The sequence below is a fragment of the Caloenas nicobarica genome, chromosome 7 (assembly GCF_036013445.1).
Source record: "Caloenas nicobarica isolate bCalNic1 chromosome 7, bCalNic1.hap1, whole genome shotgun sequence".
Classification (NCBI taxonomy): Eukaryota; Metazoa; Chordata; class Aves; order Columbiformes; family Columbidae; genus Caloenas; species Caloenas nicobarica.
Genome location: NC_088251.1, coordinates 36,349,014 through 36,368,215, shown reverse-complemented (window position 1 = coordinate 36,368,215; position 19,202 = coordinate 36,349,014). Strand labels below are relative to the sequence as shown.

Below are 19,202 nucleotides of genomic sequence, written 5' to 3'. Positions count from 1 at the left end.
TTTGGGGAGAAACGGAGGGGAAAAGAGAGCTATAAATACTGGAATAAACCTTTGTAATATGGTCCTTACTCTCCTTTTCTTAAGGTCATAAACATGCAACGGCTAATTAAAGCAACTCTAGATGCTGATGAGAGATGAGAGATCTAGATGTTGATCTCTCAACCAAGCTATGCAAGCGAGAATAAGAACCCAATACCACAGCTTTTACCAGCAATTCTCTACTGTAAAATTCACAACTTTCTAGAGCGTGTAGATAACTCGAAGCAGCAGAGCTGTTTGCACCAAATCCCACACACAGCCTCTACAAAGCACAGGTCTGCCTGCTGAAGTTAACTCTCGCTTGCACTGGAACATGATGCAGCCTCTGTGCCTGCTGTGCAGCCAGGGATCAGGGCTGCCAGGTGGAGAAAAGCTGCATTTGGGTCAAGCCAGCCCTGAAATGCCGAGATTTCAAGGTCTGGCTGAAGAGGTACTAATTGATACAGATGACAATTAAAACAATAAATCTGAATTCAAACATGCCAGAAGTTCCAACCACACTTAGTGGAAACTATTGCAGCATGTGTCCCCAACCCCTGAAATGATGCAGCTGACAGGCCCCTGGGACACCGTGCTGGAACGCCTGGAGCAACTGTTCTGATGGTCTTGTGACAGCAGAGACTCTTTGAGCCTGCCCTCCCTCATTATTTAGGTGGGACTATGAAGTTTAAAACAGGAGTGATGAAAAAAAACATGTACTAGAAAAACCACACAGTCTGTCACAACTACAATGATCCAGAGAAGGATCTTTCATCTGGATGGGAGGCCAGATCCAAGAAACGCTTAAACAAAAGCATTTCCAACATGATCCCTGAACCTTTGTCTCCTTAAAAAAGCCAGAGAAGACAGAGATGTGTTCTTCCTTAAAACTCAGAAGGTACCTCATGTACCCATAGTTCATTTGGGCTGATAAATCACAGCACCTGGAGGTCTCCAGTGCAGGTCAACGTGTGTGAGGCTGCGTGCATGTGTGCAGAAACCATTATGGGTCAGTAGATGATCCTGTCTAGCTAAAGCAGTCAATTACAGAACATACATATGCATTTATGGTAAGACAACCAGAAAATCAGCAGTGACCACCACCAGAAGAGCCCACAACCATACACCACCATCCCAGACAGCACAAATTAAATCAAGTGGCATCTATTTTCCAACAGAACAAGGAAGGCGCAAGGCGACTTCTAACAGGTAAAATTTTCCTATTTCTTTAGGGAGCAAAGTTCAAAGCAAGTCTTCTACTGAGGGGTCAACATCAGCATAACAAGTCCTACCTGGCGAGTCATTACGAAATAAGCATACATTGCCATGGCACTACCATAGGTGATGAAATAGGTGACTGGTTCCATAATGTCCCAAGAATACTCCCACCAGGTGAGGCGGGCCAGAATCCCAAACTGAGTGGCCATGTAGGCCAGGCCTCCCCACAACACCAAGGTTGTCCTCTTCTCTGCTTTCCTGCTGAGCTCCATCCTTACCTGCAGGAGATAGAAGTACATGCCTTATATTCTCAAAAATAATTTTGCCAATATAATTAAGAGATAATGTAAAAATAATACCTTGTGTTTATATTAAAAATCCTAAGTGGTTTCATACACGATTTGAGTTTAGGTTATGCAGACAAATCCAGACTTCTATCAATATCTTGCCATCAGCCATATCTTCCCCTTAGCATGCTCTGGATACCTTGCAAAGCTGCTTATTTCTCTATGTTCAGAGAAGTTCTGCTGCATTAGCCCTAGTCTTTATTTACTATCAAGTTAATTTCCCAATATATAAACCAAGGAAACAAAAAACTTCCACAGAAACAGACATGGTTTGGTACACACTTAGTGAATCTTCTGCTTCAGTGATCATAAAACTATTCAAACCATGCCAGCACCTAATTAAAACCCTGAAATAAATGAAGGATGAATTTGGAGGATAAGTAAAATACAATGAGAACTTACTTTTTCTAGTGGTGCTAGTTGCTCCTTCAATTCCTCTAGTCGCCCTATCAGCTCCTTCTCTTTATTCAGCTGGTGCTCCTCAATGCACAAGGCAGTATACAACTGCTGAACCAATGTCTTGACATCATTCAGCATTGTTGCGTTTTCATGGCTTAAGAGCTCTAGGGGGGAAAAAAAAAAAAAGGCCGCTTTATATGCATTTATCCGCAGAACTTCTCATGTACTCTTCAAAAACTGCTACTAGTCTGCACAGGAAATGCATGAAACTATCTTTTCAACAAAGAAGTATTTGGAAGAGCTCCAGCACTCTAAGAAAATGCTATTTCTTCAAAAGAAAACCAGCGTTTATTATTGGGTATTCCTAATATTTGATAAGAACAAGGAAAAGAGATCCATGCTATTAGCTTGCCAGGTATCAACAGCTACTTCTGATCCATATTTATATACAAGACTTAATAAAGACAAATGAACAACTAAACGAGTCCGATCCATCACATCAGCTGTCGAGAAACAGCCAGAATCCAGACCGTCTGCAACCATGGTTATTGACGGTGGCCACCAAAGATCTTGGGTTAATGGCCCCAGAACGTGCAGTCTTATAATAATTATTTTGAGTAACAATGCCGGGAATTGTTTCTCAGCACTCTGTGGGCTACCCCATGCTGTGCTGCCTCCAGGACAATGAAATTCTCTCTCACAGTATATTTAAATAAAGGCAGTAACAGGGCCACCAGAGGAAAATGCCTTTATCCCTGCATTTCAACACAAAAAGGATTCCTAAAGGAAATCAACTTGTAAAGGATTTATGACTAGCGGTATATTACACACTCCATATGAAAAAAAAGTTTCAAATTAAAGCAAAAGAACTTGACATTAGCCAAATAATCTAAAAAACTGTATTTACTTTTTTTTGTAGCATCCTTGGGCTTGTACCTAGGTCATCTTCTCAGAATAATGATTTTACCAACATAGAGCGCAGAACTGACATGGAAAAGTCACAGGAACCTATCTAGACTTGGCCTGCAACTCTCCAACGAGCAACAAGTGGAAGAGTTTCAATTGATTAAAAGCTACGGACAGCTTAAGTTTTAACACTAGCAGCTAAAAGGAAAGAAGTGACTCAGTTGTCTGTGCCAAGGCAAAGCACACCATATCCCCTCGCAGCTAAAGGGCTCCTGCTCCCCTATGGGAAGAAAATAAAGGAAAACAAAATAAGGTGTGTGTGCTTCTACTGAAGCGACCATCAAAAAGTACTTAGTACTTAGTACTTAGATTACAGTGTTGTGGCATTTCCATTTCAAAATACACAGGGTGATTCTGTAAAAATGGAAAAGCAACAGCTGAAAAGTTAAATAGAACTAATCTCAGTGCCTGGAGCACAAATCTGATGAAGAGCAGTTGAGGGAACTGGGGCTCTTTAGCCTGGAGAACAGGAGGCTGAGAGGAGACCTCCTCGCTCTCTACAACTGCCTGAAAGGAGCTTGTAGCATGGAGGGTGTTGGTCTCTTCTCCCAAGCAGCAAGTGACAGGATGAGAGGAAACAGCCTCAAGTTGCGCCAGGGGACGTTTAGGTTGGATATTAGGAAAAAATACTTCATGGAAAGGATTGTCAGGCATTGGAACAGGCTGCCCAGGGCAGTGGTAAAGTCACCATCCCTGGAGGAAGTTAAAAGGCATTTAGACGAGGTTCTTAGGGACATGGTTTAGTGTTAGAGTTAGGCACGGTTATGGTTGGACTCAGTGATCCTGAGGGTCTCTTCCAACTGAAATGATTCTATGATTCTATTTACAGGCACACTCATTTTAATACAAGCTAACTATAGAAATCTCCATGGCAAATGAATCAAAGGCAGCTGTTTCATGTAACCTAGGTGATCCCAGAGCTCACCTACCAGCACACAATGGGCACATCTTACAAGCGAGCCAACCAAAACCATGCCGACTCATTAACACAGACTTTGCTCTCCCAAACATTAGGTGACATGTATGAATCGCCTTACCTTGGGACAGCAATTTCTCCAGTGCAGAAATAGACACCATGTTTGCATTCTCATTTAGTTGTGAACAATAAAATGCTGTAATACATTATTATTTGCCTCGCAAAAAGCTGCTTGGAAGCTAACTACACCTACAGAGGAAGATGGCACACATCAGCAGGTCTCCCAAGAAACCAGCCACCTAGGGTAGTCTCAGACCCAAAAAGAAATGGTCAGTTTCCTGATTTTTGATCAGTCAACTTGCTTTAACGTGTCATCTTATTCAGGCTGCTCAAGATGGTAAAAGGAACATCAACAGTTCCCTCACAGCTTTTGCCTTATAAATGATTTTGTTCGTTATCTACTGCTTGAAGAGAGGCATGCCCAAAGACTAGGGAAAACATCCAGATAAATAGGGGAAGGCATTTGCACCATCTAACCTCAATTGGATGTGCAAGTCAAGTTATAAATCCTCCCTAATTTGTTTGCCTATGTGGCTAAAAATTCCTTTTAGAAAAATACTGCTTGCAAACTCCACATTTTTGCCTGCAACAATAACAGAACTATAAGGTAGACAAAAATCCCCCGTTATCTGTGAGCCAAGCAACAAGCAGACCAACACTTCCCGAACTGGTCCTTCTGTTTAAGGTATAAGTATAGGTATGCAAGAACCAGGAGCTTCGTTAAGCCTAATAAGTTGCCTAGGAGAAAAGAGTAGATGGTAGATGAAAATACCAAGTTCCTGCCACTGCCAGTAACTCTGGAGTGTCTCAAAAACTTCTTGCAAGTTTTCACATCTTGAAAGTTACACAAGTACCCAAAAGCCCGGTATTTAAAAATATTTTCTTATTGACTCAAAATACGTTGGTTTCCCCTGCTATTGGATTCTCAGTAATGTAACCTTCCAAGAGCAGAGTCTCATTTATTTCACTGTTTGTTAGCTAACAGTTTCAAGGTTTATTTGCAATTATTTAAAGTACCACACTTAAAAGGAAACAGTGTTAACTGTCAGGTGAGGGAACAATTGATTCTTCTAAATCAGAGAATGTAAGTTTCAATCTAATTCCCATTTTGTATTGTACTCATTCAGAATGAGCTAAATTAAATTACTTTGCAGTCATCAGGAGAAAATTCAGAAAAAATAGAAATTGAAAGAAATTACATTTCTTCATTTATTCCTTTTATGGGAGGTACTGGTTTTGAGTAGAACGAATATTTGCTTTTCATCACTGACTATTCCGATTATGTGGATATCACTAAATTAGATTCCAAGGGCAGGACTAGAAACCGCAAGATTTCCTTTAGAAATAACATTTCATGTTCTTGAAGGAGTTAAATAAACCATGCTGCAATTAAACAGGGAACTGAATACTGCATTTTTTTTCCTGATGTTTACCAGAACCAGGCTGGTTTACCTCTCTTTGGTGGTCTAACATGGTACGTGACATCATTAATGATCAGTTTGAAGTCATCCAGCAGAAGCAAGTCTATGCCTGTGGAGGAGGCGACACGCGTGCCATCTGTAAGGCAAACACAAGCGACTCATTAAACAGTTGAAACAAAGCACCTGAACATGCTGTGGCTAAGCTGTAAAGCCATCCCAAGTCCAGTTGTTGGACTTCTGCATTTTCCTACAGAGGATACTCTTTGTCAAGACTGATACATATACTGGGAGACCTTATAATGCCAATACTAGCTGAGCTATGTGTGCAGCTGCTTTTCTAAATTTGTGATATTTGGGATCATCTTATAAAAAGAAGTTCCCTCCATCCCACACACTCTGAATATTTTACTATGTTTTCCAATACCATCCACTTAAGTGACCTTCATCTCTTCCCACTGGCCTTAGAAATTATTTACATGTCTGGTATTGGACAGTTTTGACATCACTAACCCAGCAAAGACGTCCCTCCCAGGCCAAGACTTTTAAGGAAACGCCTGCTTCGATGGCACTTTCATAAGACATCTAACGATGTTTCAGAGCTTTGGTGGCTCACAGACATCTAGCAATTGAGCAAAACGGTGAAGTAAGACACGGGAAACATTACTGAGTTTTCATAGCTAAGCAAGATATTGTTTCCTTTGTATCATCTTTTACACCGAGCTCCTTATAAATCGATTAGAACATCTATATCAGTAGCATAGCTTGCACCTTTCCTACTAAATAGTAGGAAACTCACCAAGAACACCTCCAGCAGAACTGGAGTCTATAAGCTCAGCATTAGGAATGTTTTCCTCGTCCTTCGCTCTACAGATTTCCTTGGCAGATCTGACTACATAGAGATAGTTAACAATATTCCTACTCCAGGAATGGCGTTTCTACCTTCTACTTTTCCAGGAATGCCACCATAGTAAACTTACGTTGAAAAAGCAAAAGGTTGGATGAAGACAGCTGGCAGGCAAGTAAATCAATTAGTTTGTAAACAACAGTACCTGCTGAGTAGATTGCAACCCGATCAATTCCTCGGTCCTCTGCTTGCAGCTGTTGTAAGAACACACCAACAGAGTCTGAGATGGGTTTAAGCGTGAATTGGCAACGTTCACGCCGGGATGGAAGATTCACAGAAATCACAGGTAACCCGTTTTGGTAAACCACCGTCACTTCTACAAAGACGACAAAAATACAAGTTTATTGTTAAAAATTAACAAATGTTCTTGTAATAGTTCTGTACTCATCTCACGGGGAAAGAGGCGAACATTGTTAGAGCTGAACATACAGCAGACTAAGTTTTTGGTTCATCTCTTATCAAGAGATGCATGCACCAAAGAAAAACTGAGGGATGTCAAAAGTTTTCACTCCCATTAACTTGGCGGTATCTGTTAAACTTCCTGTGCTTTGCAGAAAAGTAAAATACACTTATTCTAAGCACAAACACATTTATACTGAGGGCAACATGATATCTGAAAGCCACAACATAGCAGCACGGTATGTTTTGGTTAGTTTTTGAGAATCAAATTATTTTGGTCTATGGAAGACAAAACACTGAGCAATTTAATCAGGATTTATAGCCCAGAAGACAATGGCAGACTGTGTATATTAGGAAACATCAAGGAAGGACCTACTTTAAACATTTTTATTCTTGTTTAGTTCTGGTTTCCTCCTCTTTGTCCTGAGGCAACAAATCTTTAAGAGAGCAGTCAGGAGTATGAGGTTGTAGGAACAGGACTCTGAGTTTAAGCTTCAAGGTCATTTCATCTAAAATTCATAGGATCAATACGCTTTGTACTCCAGCAGACATTACTTCCTAGGTGTAGATAAAAGGACGTTTTCCATTTCTTTAGTGCTGTCAAGAGCTTTTTCAAGAGCATTCTTAAAGATTTCAGTGCACCTTTCTAAAATTGATGGTAGTGACCTGTATGAACTGTCAGGCGGTTTTTATTTTAGTGCCAGAAAGACAGCCCACTCTGTACACACATAGAAAAGAGAAGGTAAAAGTTTGTACTCCCTAAGCCCTCTACTGAGTCACAAACAGTCAAAATTCTCCCTAAGTGGAGAAGTTACTAAGATATAGAAGCACACAAAAATGATTCACGTTGGAATGCTACATATTTTCCTTATATAAAAACGTAACATCTTTTTTATTGCACAGAGCATTTGCCGTGTCTCAAGGATTGTGCAGTCGCACCCACCCACATGGCATCTGGCTCAGTGTTCCCACCTGTTGGAGCTTTGGCCAACTATAGGAACCACACTGTCTACTTAAACTCATCTAACTCATGTATTGATATGCCAAGTCAATTTAACCAGCCAACGTCAAAACTAGCGGGTCAAACAACTCAACATAAGTAGAAATAGAAGTAAATAATCTAATTATAACTATCAAAGGAAACTATTTCTCAGCATGCCACTGTTAAGAAAGTTGTGCAACCAACAGCCTTTATTCTTTCCCTTTCAGCGATTTGCTGCCAGATGATGAACTCATTTATCACAGGATTGTTTGCATACTAGAACAAGTCTTGGGGCGACATGCCTCTCCAAAGAGGGGAGCTGATGGATGGTGAGAAAAGGTGTGCCAAGTACACTTTGACAAAGCCAGAAGAGTTCTCTTGGGCTTTTGAGTTTCCCCTCACATGCCTTCATGAAGTGAATCTAGCATCCAAAGGCTTTTTCCCCCTTCTGGGGGTTTGCTCTCCAGTGCTGTCAAAGCTGGGGTGGAAGTGACCAACTACAGACTTCTAAAATGACTACAGCATCCCAAGAGGCTCCAGTATTTGGAAGCCTATAAGTGCCTCTTTCTCAAGACTCTGACACCTGACAGGATTTTAGTAGCTTCAGTTTTCTGAAGCTTAGAAACTCAGAGACAACAGTCAGATATTTACTGGGGGGAAAAAAAACCCCTGCCAATTTATGAGGACAGTTAAACAGATTTTCAAGCTCCTTATCAGCAGCTGTTATGACACCAGCTATTGAGTTTTTGCATTCTTTCACTCAAGTATTTGAGCAAGAGACTGGTAAGAAATAGATTAGCATTAGCCACCTTTGTGATAGCAGGCTCAGAAGGAGTGATCAACATGTTTAGGAGCTTAAAATAGCCACTTAAATATTGAATTCATTGCTTCTGTGAGCAGCATACCCAACATTAACGTATGTACAAGACATGAAAAACATTATTTATCTAAAATGCTACCTTCACCATACAGACAGAGAGCCAATTTACTGCAGAGGAGAACAGATAACAACGTTTGCACCAATACTTTGTGTGTCCCCGTTGGTACAACACAAGGATGCAGCTTTGGAGGAAGCACCTGCCAGCACCAGCCCTGCTGCATTTTAACCCTCCATGGACCAGATGGAGGCCACAGGGATAAATGCAACAGGTCAGACTGCACCACGAGTCATCGATGCTGGCAGCACACACAAAACCTTTCTCAAGGATTTCCACCTCAGGTGAAATGCTGAAGACCAAATTATTTCTTTTGGAGGACAAATTTGGAATTACAGCTGGTTTACATTTACCTTACAAAAAGCTTGTAAAAGTAATTTTCTCGCCTAATTCACTGGTGGGGAAAGTCCATAATTCCAGTTGATCCTCTCATCACCTCCCACACAAGTAATGCCTGGTCAATTTTTATTGCATTGGAGAAGGAAGAGCTCAGAGGTGAATAAAAAACAAAGTAGTAATCCAAAGGACATGTCAATAACACAAAACTAACAGACAGCAACAGACAGCTCCAGTAAAAGTTATTAACACAAGATGCTGCGATACAGCTGTCCGCCTTGCCCTCCTCTGCTCTGCCAGCCCAGTGGATTGCCTGCACGAGGGTAATTACAAGTTACTAAGTGGACAAAGCATTTTGGCATTTCACTAATTATAGAGCTAACATTTCAGCTAATCTTCGCTGATTAAATTTCAAACCAGTATTTAAATACATGGGATAAGTAAAAGAAGTAATTGTATATAAGTGTATTTCACCTACATTTACAGACACCTTCAACCTGGCCAGGGACGCTGCTAAATAAGACCATGGAAGATTTTAAAAGCTTTACACGCTATATTAAGCATGAGGTTGCTCTGAGGTATGAATTCCACAGGAGCACCACAAAGTTTTGACTCAACCATATGTGTACCAGTAAGAGGTCATTAGTATTTTTTAAAAATACTTCTGTTCTTGCATAAGAACAACTTGAGCAACACATTAAGCCAAAATAAGGTACAGTAAAAAGAGTGTGGCCAAAGAAGTCAGCGTTGAACATTTACTACTGGTAAAGGTGAAGTTTTTGCAAGAAACGACGAGAAATATTCAAGCACAATATGAGAATAAAATCAAATCAGGCAAGTAGCTACACATTTACATTACCCTCTCAACCTTACATTTGTCCTCTACACTTCTACCTATTTAAGCCTTCAGGTTTTTATTTTGAGTTCTCCACAGCAGTCACGTTCTCTTTGTGTTTGCACACAGTCACTTTATCCTGGCATAGAAAGCAATTGTGCCAGAACCCTTTACTTTATTAGCTTTCAGGCTTCATTAACAAGCCTTAACGGAGAGAGGATCCACTAACCGTTTGTGTCAGTCGGCATAAGTGCTTAGTCTTTGTGCACAGCATGTGGATGTTAAAGCAGTCAGAGATCTCAAAGCCGCTCTTTCGTCTTCGCATTCTAGGATGCTGAGATTTTTCAAGTTTCACTAGTGCATTCTTTTGCTTTATATTCTGACGTTATTAAAAAAAGTTTACTGTCTGAGCTGTTTCAGAATTTATATAAAGGAACAAAATTGCCTTGGCTTCACAATTTATTTACTGCAGCAAACAGTGCTTTAACCGTTTGAGCAAGTAGCTGGTATGAGCTGCACTTTCATTACATAAATAAAGTTAACAAGACACACAGTACCCCGAAGGGCAGGCATCACACAGCTACATGGCTACATCAGGAAAAAGTCTGGCAAAAAAATGTGGACAGTTGCACACAATAACATCCATCTTTATAAAGCCTGTCTGGTTTTGTAAGAAGAGTTATTAGAAAAGTTGCCCATTTCCTTAATTCTTCTGGACTGACTTTGGTCTCTGTCACTTCCTTGGTTCAAAAGTAGATTACCTCCTAGCCAAAAAAAACCTCCACCAGAAAAGAGGTCAGGAAACACGATTTAAGTCAGGAAAGGCGAAAGTGAGCCAAGAGTTTGCCCATGTCAATACTCACCATCAGAGGGCACTACTGTACTGCAATAGACCACTCTCACGCTCTGCCAAGGAGAAAGCCTCTGATGCACCTAAAAAATACAAGCGCAGCAAAAAAAAGGACAAATGTTCAGTTCTGGCAGAAGCCCAAGCCAGTGCCACCTCCTGTCCACCCCCCGCCCCATCCTCTGTCCCAGTGCCTGTGCTGGGCATCTCCTCCTGTCCACCGCAGGGGTACCCACAAACCGGGAGCACCTGTCACGAACAGCATCATCTTCCACCATCTGCCACCCAGCAAGGTCTCCCCCCTCGGCCAAGTTCACCTCTACACACCCCACCCTCAATGCACAGAGAGCCAGAACATGTAACGCAACAGCTGCGATTTTTTTCTTCTTCCTTAATGTAAAAATGTATTTTTAAAGCCGCGTTGAGTTAATCAGTTTTAAGAAATCAGTTTAGATTAATCAGTTTTAAGAAATCAATTTTGATTACTACACAGACATGGAAAGTAGAAATCACATAAAAGCATCAGTCTTTGAAGGGTAAAAAAAAAACCCCCAAAAATATTAGCGTAACAGTAGGGGAAGGTTGGGGAGTTGTGGACGAAGAGATGCATTCTCTTAGGTTGTTCTCTGTGCTGACATGTATTTTCTTCTTGCCCTTACAGAGGGAAGTCAAACTCTAAGATACAAGTAGTAAACACGCCTGTTCACAGAAGAACAAATTGTTCAAGATAACAAACAAAAACTGTGATACTAGGCTGTAAAAAAAGAGCCAAGTAAGAAGAAAGCACGTGAATGGTTCATATGTTCTGCAACCTTGGCAAAGGACTAATTTGTTCAGGAATATCTAGAATCTGAGTGATTTGAAGTCTGTTCTCCAGGATAAGTTATACTAGTTATACACTAATTCTCGCCCAAGAGTGAAATTATAATTCTAGCACAAGAGAGCCCAATCAAAAAAAGAATAAAGCACACCAGCTCTCATCTGGTTACACCGATATATATTTCAGTGACTGGCACTCTGATTTTTCAACACTCGCAGTCCAATATGGGCATTCCCATGGTCTGGGCTTGGTTTTGTTTATTTCTAAAATACGGCTGACAAACCTGCATTTCTATAAAGGTATCTCAGGGGTATGCTTGTTTATTTTTAAGTAAATTTCTAATGCAAGTTTGCAAACAAAACCCAGGCTGTTGAATATTTCTCTGCCAAATTGTCCAGACCTCCATATTTTGCAAGGTCGCTTTCAATAATCCACTTGAAAGAGCTTCACTTTTCTTCTGAAGCCTGCTATGCAAACCCACAATAGTTTCAACTATACTCATCTTGAAAGCAGGACCTACGGCCCAAGTGGTCAGTGCATTGCCAGCTCTGGAAACCCACTCTCATTTGTGCTGTATTTACATTCTGTTTTTCTCAGTCCTGACAATCAAAATCAGTCAAGTAAGTTTCCATTTTCCTTCTTGCATTTTCAGCTTCCCACAGTGGAGTGAAAAAGGCAGCTAACAGGAAAAGAGAAGTGGATTTAAACAGATGTAACTGAAGTGGGAAGTTGCACGTTTTGGCAAAAGTAATGTTTAAAAGAACCCCTATACATTAGGAACCAAAGGGCGAATTTGCCTTTTTAGGTTTGAAAATAGCAAGTTGTCTGGACTGACAAACACCCATGTGCTACTGCTGAGCAATCAGGATCCCCCACCCCTAAAGTTTTAAAACTCGAAAACACCAACGCAAAACACAGATACAGCCTCACATTCTAGACAAATCAAGCTTCACTGTCTTGGCATCACTATTATATTAAGAAAAAAATCAGAAGCTACACCACATGTAAGCCAGTTTTCAGAATCAAATTTTACCCATGGAGGAGAAGCCTCTATAGGAAGTTGAGAAAAAAAGACCTTTTCCTATTTGAAACCAGCAAGTTCAATTCTAATCCTTCTGCAAATAGTATCAGACCAGATGCAATAGTAAGTGGGCAGAATTTATACAGTGAGACACAAAACCTCCTCCTCTACTGTTTACATATGTATTTTATGGGATCCCATGGCAGAACTGGCACTTTCAGGTACGTGCTTTTCACTGCTTTACTCTTCCCTTTTACATGGCATTAATCATCTGTTTTTGTAAATACTGCACACCAGATTTGCACAGCAGCCCAAAAGATTTAGTAGCATTTTTTAGAAAATCTTGAAACCCATTAAATCCAGCATTACCCCATCGCCAAATAGCTATATAGCTGAAAGACATTATCAGTTAGCATCTGTAAAGGTTTCACCTTAAGGCCATGAGCATTTGACAGGTATAAGCTGGCTCAAATGCCTCCTGCCCTCATACAATACAGGCAACACCAGGGGAAAAGGCAAAATGGGTTGAAAAACAGGGCATGTAAGGTGACTCATCAAAAAGCCAATGTGCCCCCAGGTTTAAGCCCGTTGCTAACTCTTTCACCCTGATTCAGGTCTGAACCAGCTCGGTTTCATTAACCCCACAGCATGAGGCTGCCGTTACATTTTACAGGAAGAGATGGTGGTTACACTATACATATCTGTCACTCCTGCAGTTCTGAACTGCATCGTGACATACATGCTGCTGTTAGAGATTTCTTATCTAAAAAAACCAGTCTCTACTGGGTTGGAAAAGGAAAAGAAAGGAACAAATGAACTCAAAGTCAGCAAAGACCTAAGTGACACCTCCTGGCATCCAAGGTTAGCGAGAGCTTAAGGAATCATCCATCATTTTTATTCTTGAAGGGTGGCTGGTTTAAAATTGAGATGGAGATTACAATGCCTGAACCCTTTCTCCAGCATTTGCAACGCAACAGCTTTATGCAGAAATGTGCCAGCAGGCTGAAGCGCAGGACTGAGGCAGTGCTGGAGTGGAGAGGGATTTGATTCAAGCTTTGCTGACCAGATCTCACCATCATTTGTCTGCAGATAAACAGTTGACTGCTCACTGCTTCAGCAATGAAGTGTAGAATAACTACATCCAGCTTTCAGCTGAGACAGACTTGTCCACCACTTCAGAAATAAGTGGTATTAGGAGTGTGAAAAGCACCAAAGCCAGACCCCTGAAATTAGAAGCTTTAATCGCCAGAGTAACTTTCCAGGTCTCAAGAGAACAGGTGCAGGAATTCACTTTTCACATCCGTTCGATCCTTCGCTTCTTGTCTTATCTGCAGTAAGATGCATGTTAAGAGGCTCAGGGTTGCGCAGCAGCTTCGCTCCCAGAATGATTAAGGGATCAAGAGGAAAAAAAACCAAAACACCAAACAGTCTTTTGTCTAAAACTAACACTTCCTCCAGCCTTGTCAAGCTCTATTTGGACAATCCAAAGGTAAAAAGAACATCTCTATAGGTCCTAGTGTAGCTATGTCAGTTCTACATGGGCGACAAAGTTAATCAAAGCCCTACTGGAAAAAACAGCCTTTTAGCTACCAGCAAGCGCGCTCTGATGGGAAAAGAGTGAGTAATCCAGCAGAGGTAGTGTTCTGCATTTTATGTAATTATCGAAGATAGAATGGTAACAACTTTGGGGTACCAAGTCTCCAAACTCTAATTAAAATCAGAAATGTTGTCCAGAAAAAACACACACACACACACCAACCCAACCCAAGAACAAAAAAGGTGAATATCTTAATCTAGAACACAGGTAAAAGATGCTGCCAACTCACTACCTGGAGTACCAGTGACAGTCATGCTGCAGAGCTTTTGTGAAAGACAGCGGATTCTCTGTGTAAAAATTTCTTACCGTAGAGTAAAATCCTTAACGACACATTTGCAAGTGCCAGCTACAACATCTATTTTACAATTTACAACTGAGGCTGCCCTAAGTCAGATGTGAAGCAGCTCACCTTTTCCAACAAGCAACAGCTATTTTCCTCTCTATCCCCCACTTTCACAGCATGAAAACCTGAATGTCTTTCCTGGCTCTGACAGGGGTTCTCCTCAAACCTCCTGGCCAGCATCTCAGCGACAAAAATCGCTGTGAGCTTCCCCAAACAACGCAAGCTACCCGCTCCAAAAGTGCTGAGGAGCTCCATTTGTTGATCTTTACCTCACTTCAGGGTTCCAACCACTCCTCGGCCTGTTCCATCTCTCTGAAACTGAACTTTAGTTGTAAATCATTGGGGCCCTTTTGTCCTCCCATTTTGCTCCCCCCTCACGCCAGCTGTGTTTGCAAAGGGGAGGAAACACAGAGCGAAACCACGTTCTGAAGAGAAATCTGCTGTCCGAGCTTCACAGATGTGTAACTAATCAAGTCCGCTAATACTTTTGCACCAGTACATAAGCTCGTACTGGATTTGAAGCACATTTAACTGTGGTGATGCGTTTCCTTCTGGAAGCATCCGCGCCGCAGCCCATGGAGGACCCTGCGGGGGAGCACCTCCTCCTCCACCTCAGTGCTTGCAGGGCCGTTCCTCACACTTTTTCCCTTGTTCCTCACACTTTTTCCCTTATTCCTCTGCTTTTTCCATCATTATTCCCCTTTCTTACCTCAGTTCCCCCAAGGCACCGGCGGCGGGGCTGAGGGGCTGTGCCGTGTGTTCCCGCCAGAACCCACCCAGAACCGGCCTCTCCTCACAGAGCCCCCGGGCACCCAATACACCAAGTATTACCGCAAAAATTGCAAATAAAATCCTTCACATACAAACCCATGTAGGGCTCTGAGCACAGGCAAGACCTTTTCAGCCCTTGTATGAGGAAGATTCCTACAGCAGTCCCTCACATGGGCCTGGGGACAGCAAGGGGACAGGGAGAAGACGCAATGGCAGCCCTCACGCCCGCAATACCAGCAAAGATGGATCTTGCTGCTGCCAGCACCCAGGCACAGCCCTGCTGTATTCAAATGCCTTCTTCAGAAACCTCCGAAGAGATAAAAACGGGCCAGTCTGGCATCAGAGATCTCTGCCTGCATCTCTCGCCCATTTCTTTGCCACCTCCGTTCTTCCCAAGACATCTGGACACCTTGGTCTGCTTCCAGGACCTCCTTTTGGAAAAAAAAAAATAAATTCCATCTTCCTCTGAAATTGAGCCCAACTTTACCAGACATTTGTTCATCAAACCAGTAACCCTGTACAGAAGGCCTCCTCCAACTTTTTGCTACAGTCTCTGGCTACATTCACATAGTAAACATTAAGTATTTCCTTCAAGGCTTCTGCTAGAGCCCGGTATGCAATAAACCAGCTCTTGCAAGGGTGAAATTCAAACCAGAGTGCTTTGCTGCCCTGCACAAACCCCAAACACTTGGGCAAAGAGGGGAATGTGGTGGGGAAAGCCCTTGTATCTGGGAGCCATGTTGCTGCAGCACGGCTGGGGCAAAAAAGCCCCGCGCCCCTCAGCACCATTTTCCCCCCAGCTTCCAAAAAGTCCAAACTGCTGCCTTTTTAAACCATATGGCTTGTCTCCCAGGACCCGAGCACTTGCCTGATTAAATCCCACTGGCTTGAACTCATTTCTTTCTTTGCCGGTACGCCCTTGCTCACATCCCACTCAAGAGGTCGGATTTTGCCCTGAAAAGAACATTTTGCACCCACTGCCTCCATAGGGCAACGCTTTTGCGGAGGAAGGTCAAGCAAATGAAAACCCATCCAAACTGCAGTGCTGTTCCTCTTTGGTTGTGTTATTTTGCTTTTTGTTGTTGTTGTTTTAGAAATCAGACTGGGGAGATGGACACAAAAAGAGACAATGCCAGTAAGACGTGGGAAGTGTTAATCTTGGCATTTGGAAGCACTTCGTGCGACCTACACATTAGCAAACAGTCCTTATTTGCCACACTTCTCATTCCTGCCTGAATTTTCACTTCTTCCAGCATTAGTACAGAGCTTCATCACATCTGCTAGGAGAGGAACATAAACAGGAGGTGAGCTATAAATATTCCCTTCTCATCCTGCTTCCTTTGCCCATCTGCCTAAGAAGAAACAGGTAATCCACAGTGTCCAGGAAAAGGTGGGGGTAGGAGGAAGGAGATTGATTCTTTGCAGAAAAGGGAGGGGAAAAAAAATAATAATAAAAAAAAAAGAAGATGAAGCAACTGCTCCTTGTTCTTCATTGCACCTTCCTCCCAGGCGTTACTGCCGCTGTGGAGATGCTGCAATGATGAGTTTTTTAACAAGAACATCACCGCTTTTGATGGCTTTGGCAGAGCCTCTTGAGGGTAAGAGAGGGAAGAGGAGATAATGAAAAATTTTAACAGGTGTGTTAAGCACATTGGTCAAGCAGTCTCTACTGCTTTTACAGGTGCTTCCTTTGCCACACCATCCACAACAATTCCAAACCCCCACTCCCCCCCAAAAAAAGAAAAACCCCTAAACACCTTTTCTTAATCTATATTCTTGATTTTATTGCAGATGTCAACAACCTACAGAGAATTGCACAATTCCTACTTCCCTTGAAATAGATGGCAGCCATGGTATACCAGACTACATACTCCCTCTTCCATCTGAACTTCATACAGTCCTACCTGCAGCAGGCAGCCCAGAGCTGGGCTGGAACATCTCCCATGCCATTTCTGATGCCAGGTCACAGTTTCGCTATTAGCACATTTTTTTCTTTACTGGAATAGGATGGTTTAAATACCATTTCTTTAATAAAACCCTCATAGTTACTGGAAAAAGAAAAGCTGAAAATTTCAATTCCCTTGCATTCTGAAGGCTTGAAAAATAGAAACCAAACAAAATACCATGATGCATTCAGGCCCGTATCAGCTTTGAAACCCAAGCACAGAGACAAGGCAGAGCTGAATTCCTTTCCCTAGTTTCCAGATTCATTTATTGCATCTTCCCATACCGAAAAGAGTGGCACCTCTCTTCTCAAATTCAAGGGGCTTCCAATCCTGGTTTAAAAAGCATTTGAGAAATTTAGTGAGTTCTGATCCCACAGATTTCGAGCTGCATGATTTTGCCTCCCTCAGCCACTCGCAGCTGAAGATCCTATAACCAGAGAGAGAAGGAATCAGATGGATTCCCCTCAGGGATTCCCCCCAGGGCAGCTGACTGGTTTGTCTCGGTTTTATTTGTTTGTTTGGGTTTTATTTGTTTGTTTGGGGTTTGTGTTTGTTTTTCTGCCTCTAGCACTTATCAACCCCACTAGGCAATTCCTTTTGTCTTTGTTACAGCCAGTTCAAAAGAAGATCTCTTAACCCTCTTCTCCCACCTTGTTGCCATACTGCATCAAATGCTTCCCAGCGAGGAAAGAGCAGCTTACTGACACATCCCTGGCGCTTCCAGCATCAAGAATGAAACAATAAGCAGAGTTATGAAGCGAGATTTCCACAAGTGCAAGGAAATTCCTTCTGCCTTGGTGTGTGCTGGGGAGCAGCCAAACTCACACCGGTTTTCCAGGGAAATAAACTTAGAAACGAGAGAACCTTGCTTTCAGCTCTTGAAAAGAAACAGCAGGCTCTTTGCAGATTTGGGAGTCAGTGCCAGCACACATACAGCTTCAGAGAAGCTTCATGCTGAAATATAGAGAGATGCAACGTTCGGCAAGCCATGGCAGCCCAGTACATCCCAGTACTGGTGAAGTCCTACACCATCAATTCCTTGCTCGTTTTCCTGCACGAAAGAATCTGGGTTTGGTCCAAAAAGGGAACTGGTGGAGCAGAAATGTAAGTGCTGTTTGCAGAGGAATGGGTAAAAAGGAACTGCCTTTTACTGTCTGAGGCAAAGTCACATTAATTCAGTCCAAGCATTGAAGATAAAAAGTAGTTCCTTCCCTCAGATAATGACTCTTACAGGGTAAGCGTGGAGACTGAATTGGCTTTAGGCTTGAATCCGTTATGAGGCGCATAGTTGGGGAGTTCTAAAATATTTTAACACCCAGAAGTGCCAGATAAATTTTACAGATACTCTCACGTTCAGTCCAGGTCTTTAGAAAAAAATCATAGGTTTGATAAACAGCTACAAATACCTGTGGCCAATTAACATGGGCCAGGTTTCTTCTGCGAGAAATACCAAAGCATAGATGTTCAGCTTGGGATGCTGCTTTGCTGTCTGCGTTCAATTTGCATCAGTTCGCTACCAGCTGTGATTGGTACAGCAAAAATCAATCCTTTTGCTAGTCCCACACGTGTCTTACCATGAAGCCTTGGAAAAATCTTCCATTTGATTAGGAGTGAATGCCTAACATTTTTCTGCCTATGCTTTCTGCCACAGAAATCATTACTGTGCAATTCTGACTTCTAAATCACTTACGTTCCCTGGCAAGTTAGTGTCATATGAGAGGAACAAAAGAAAATGAAAAAGACTCCAACAAAAATATATTAACATTTTAAAGCCAATGAAGGACCACTGTTTCATTCTGCTACCAGACTGCAAATCGAGGAAACTTCTATGCAAAATTAATATCCCTATATGTTAATGTTTAATATCCTTCAGATATCATTAGATGTACCTTGAACCTGACTATTTCGCAGGATGGCTTCCCGGCTCCACCCCGAGGAAACAGTGCAGAGCTCACCTACAGTGCCCCATTGGCATATCCACAGAGAAGGAAACTCAGCAAAAGTTAAACACAAGCGAAAGGCACCGCTCTGCAGAGACAGATCTTTATCAACACACTAATGACATCCAGTAAAAACACAAACACACTTATTTTGAACCCCACGTCTAAACAGCAAGTTAAA

General features: G+C 42.1%; 1 protein-coding gene across 1 annotated transcript in view; it reads right to left on the bottom strand.

Annotated features, from left to right (window-relative positions):
• Positions 1–19,202, bottom strand: part of MCU (mitochondrial calcium uniporter) — an 88,211-nt gene that overhangs the window by 3,635 nt on the left and 65,374 nt on the right. The window contains exons 2-6 of the mRNA XM_065638814.1: positions 10,600–10,669; positions 6,395–6,565; positions 5,377–5,481; positions 1,986–2,146; positions 1,311–1,514 (exon numbers count right to left, since the gene is read on the bottom strand). Coding sequence (XP_065494886.1) covers positions 1,311–1,514; positions 1,986–2,146; positions 5,377–5,481; positions 6,395–6,565; positions 10,600–10,669 — 711 coding nt within the window. The remainder of the gene's footprint in view (positions 1–1,310; positions 1,515–1,985; positions 2,147–5,376; positions 5,482–6,394; positions 6,566–10,599; positions 10,670–19,202) is intronic.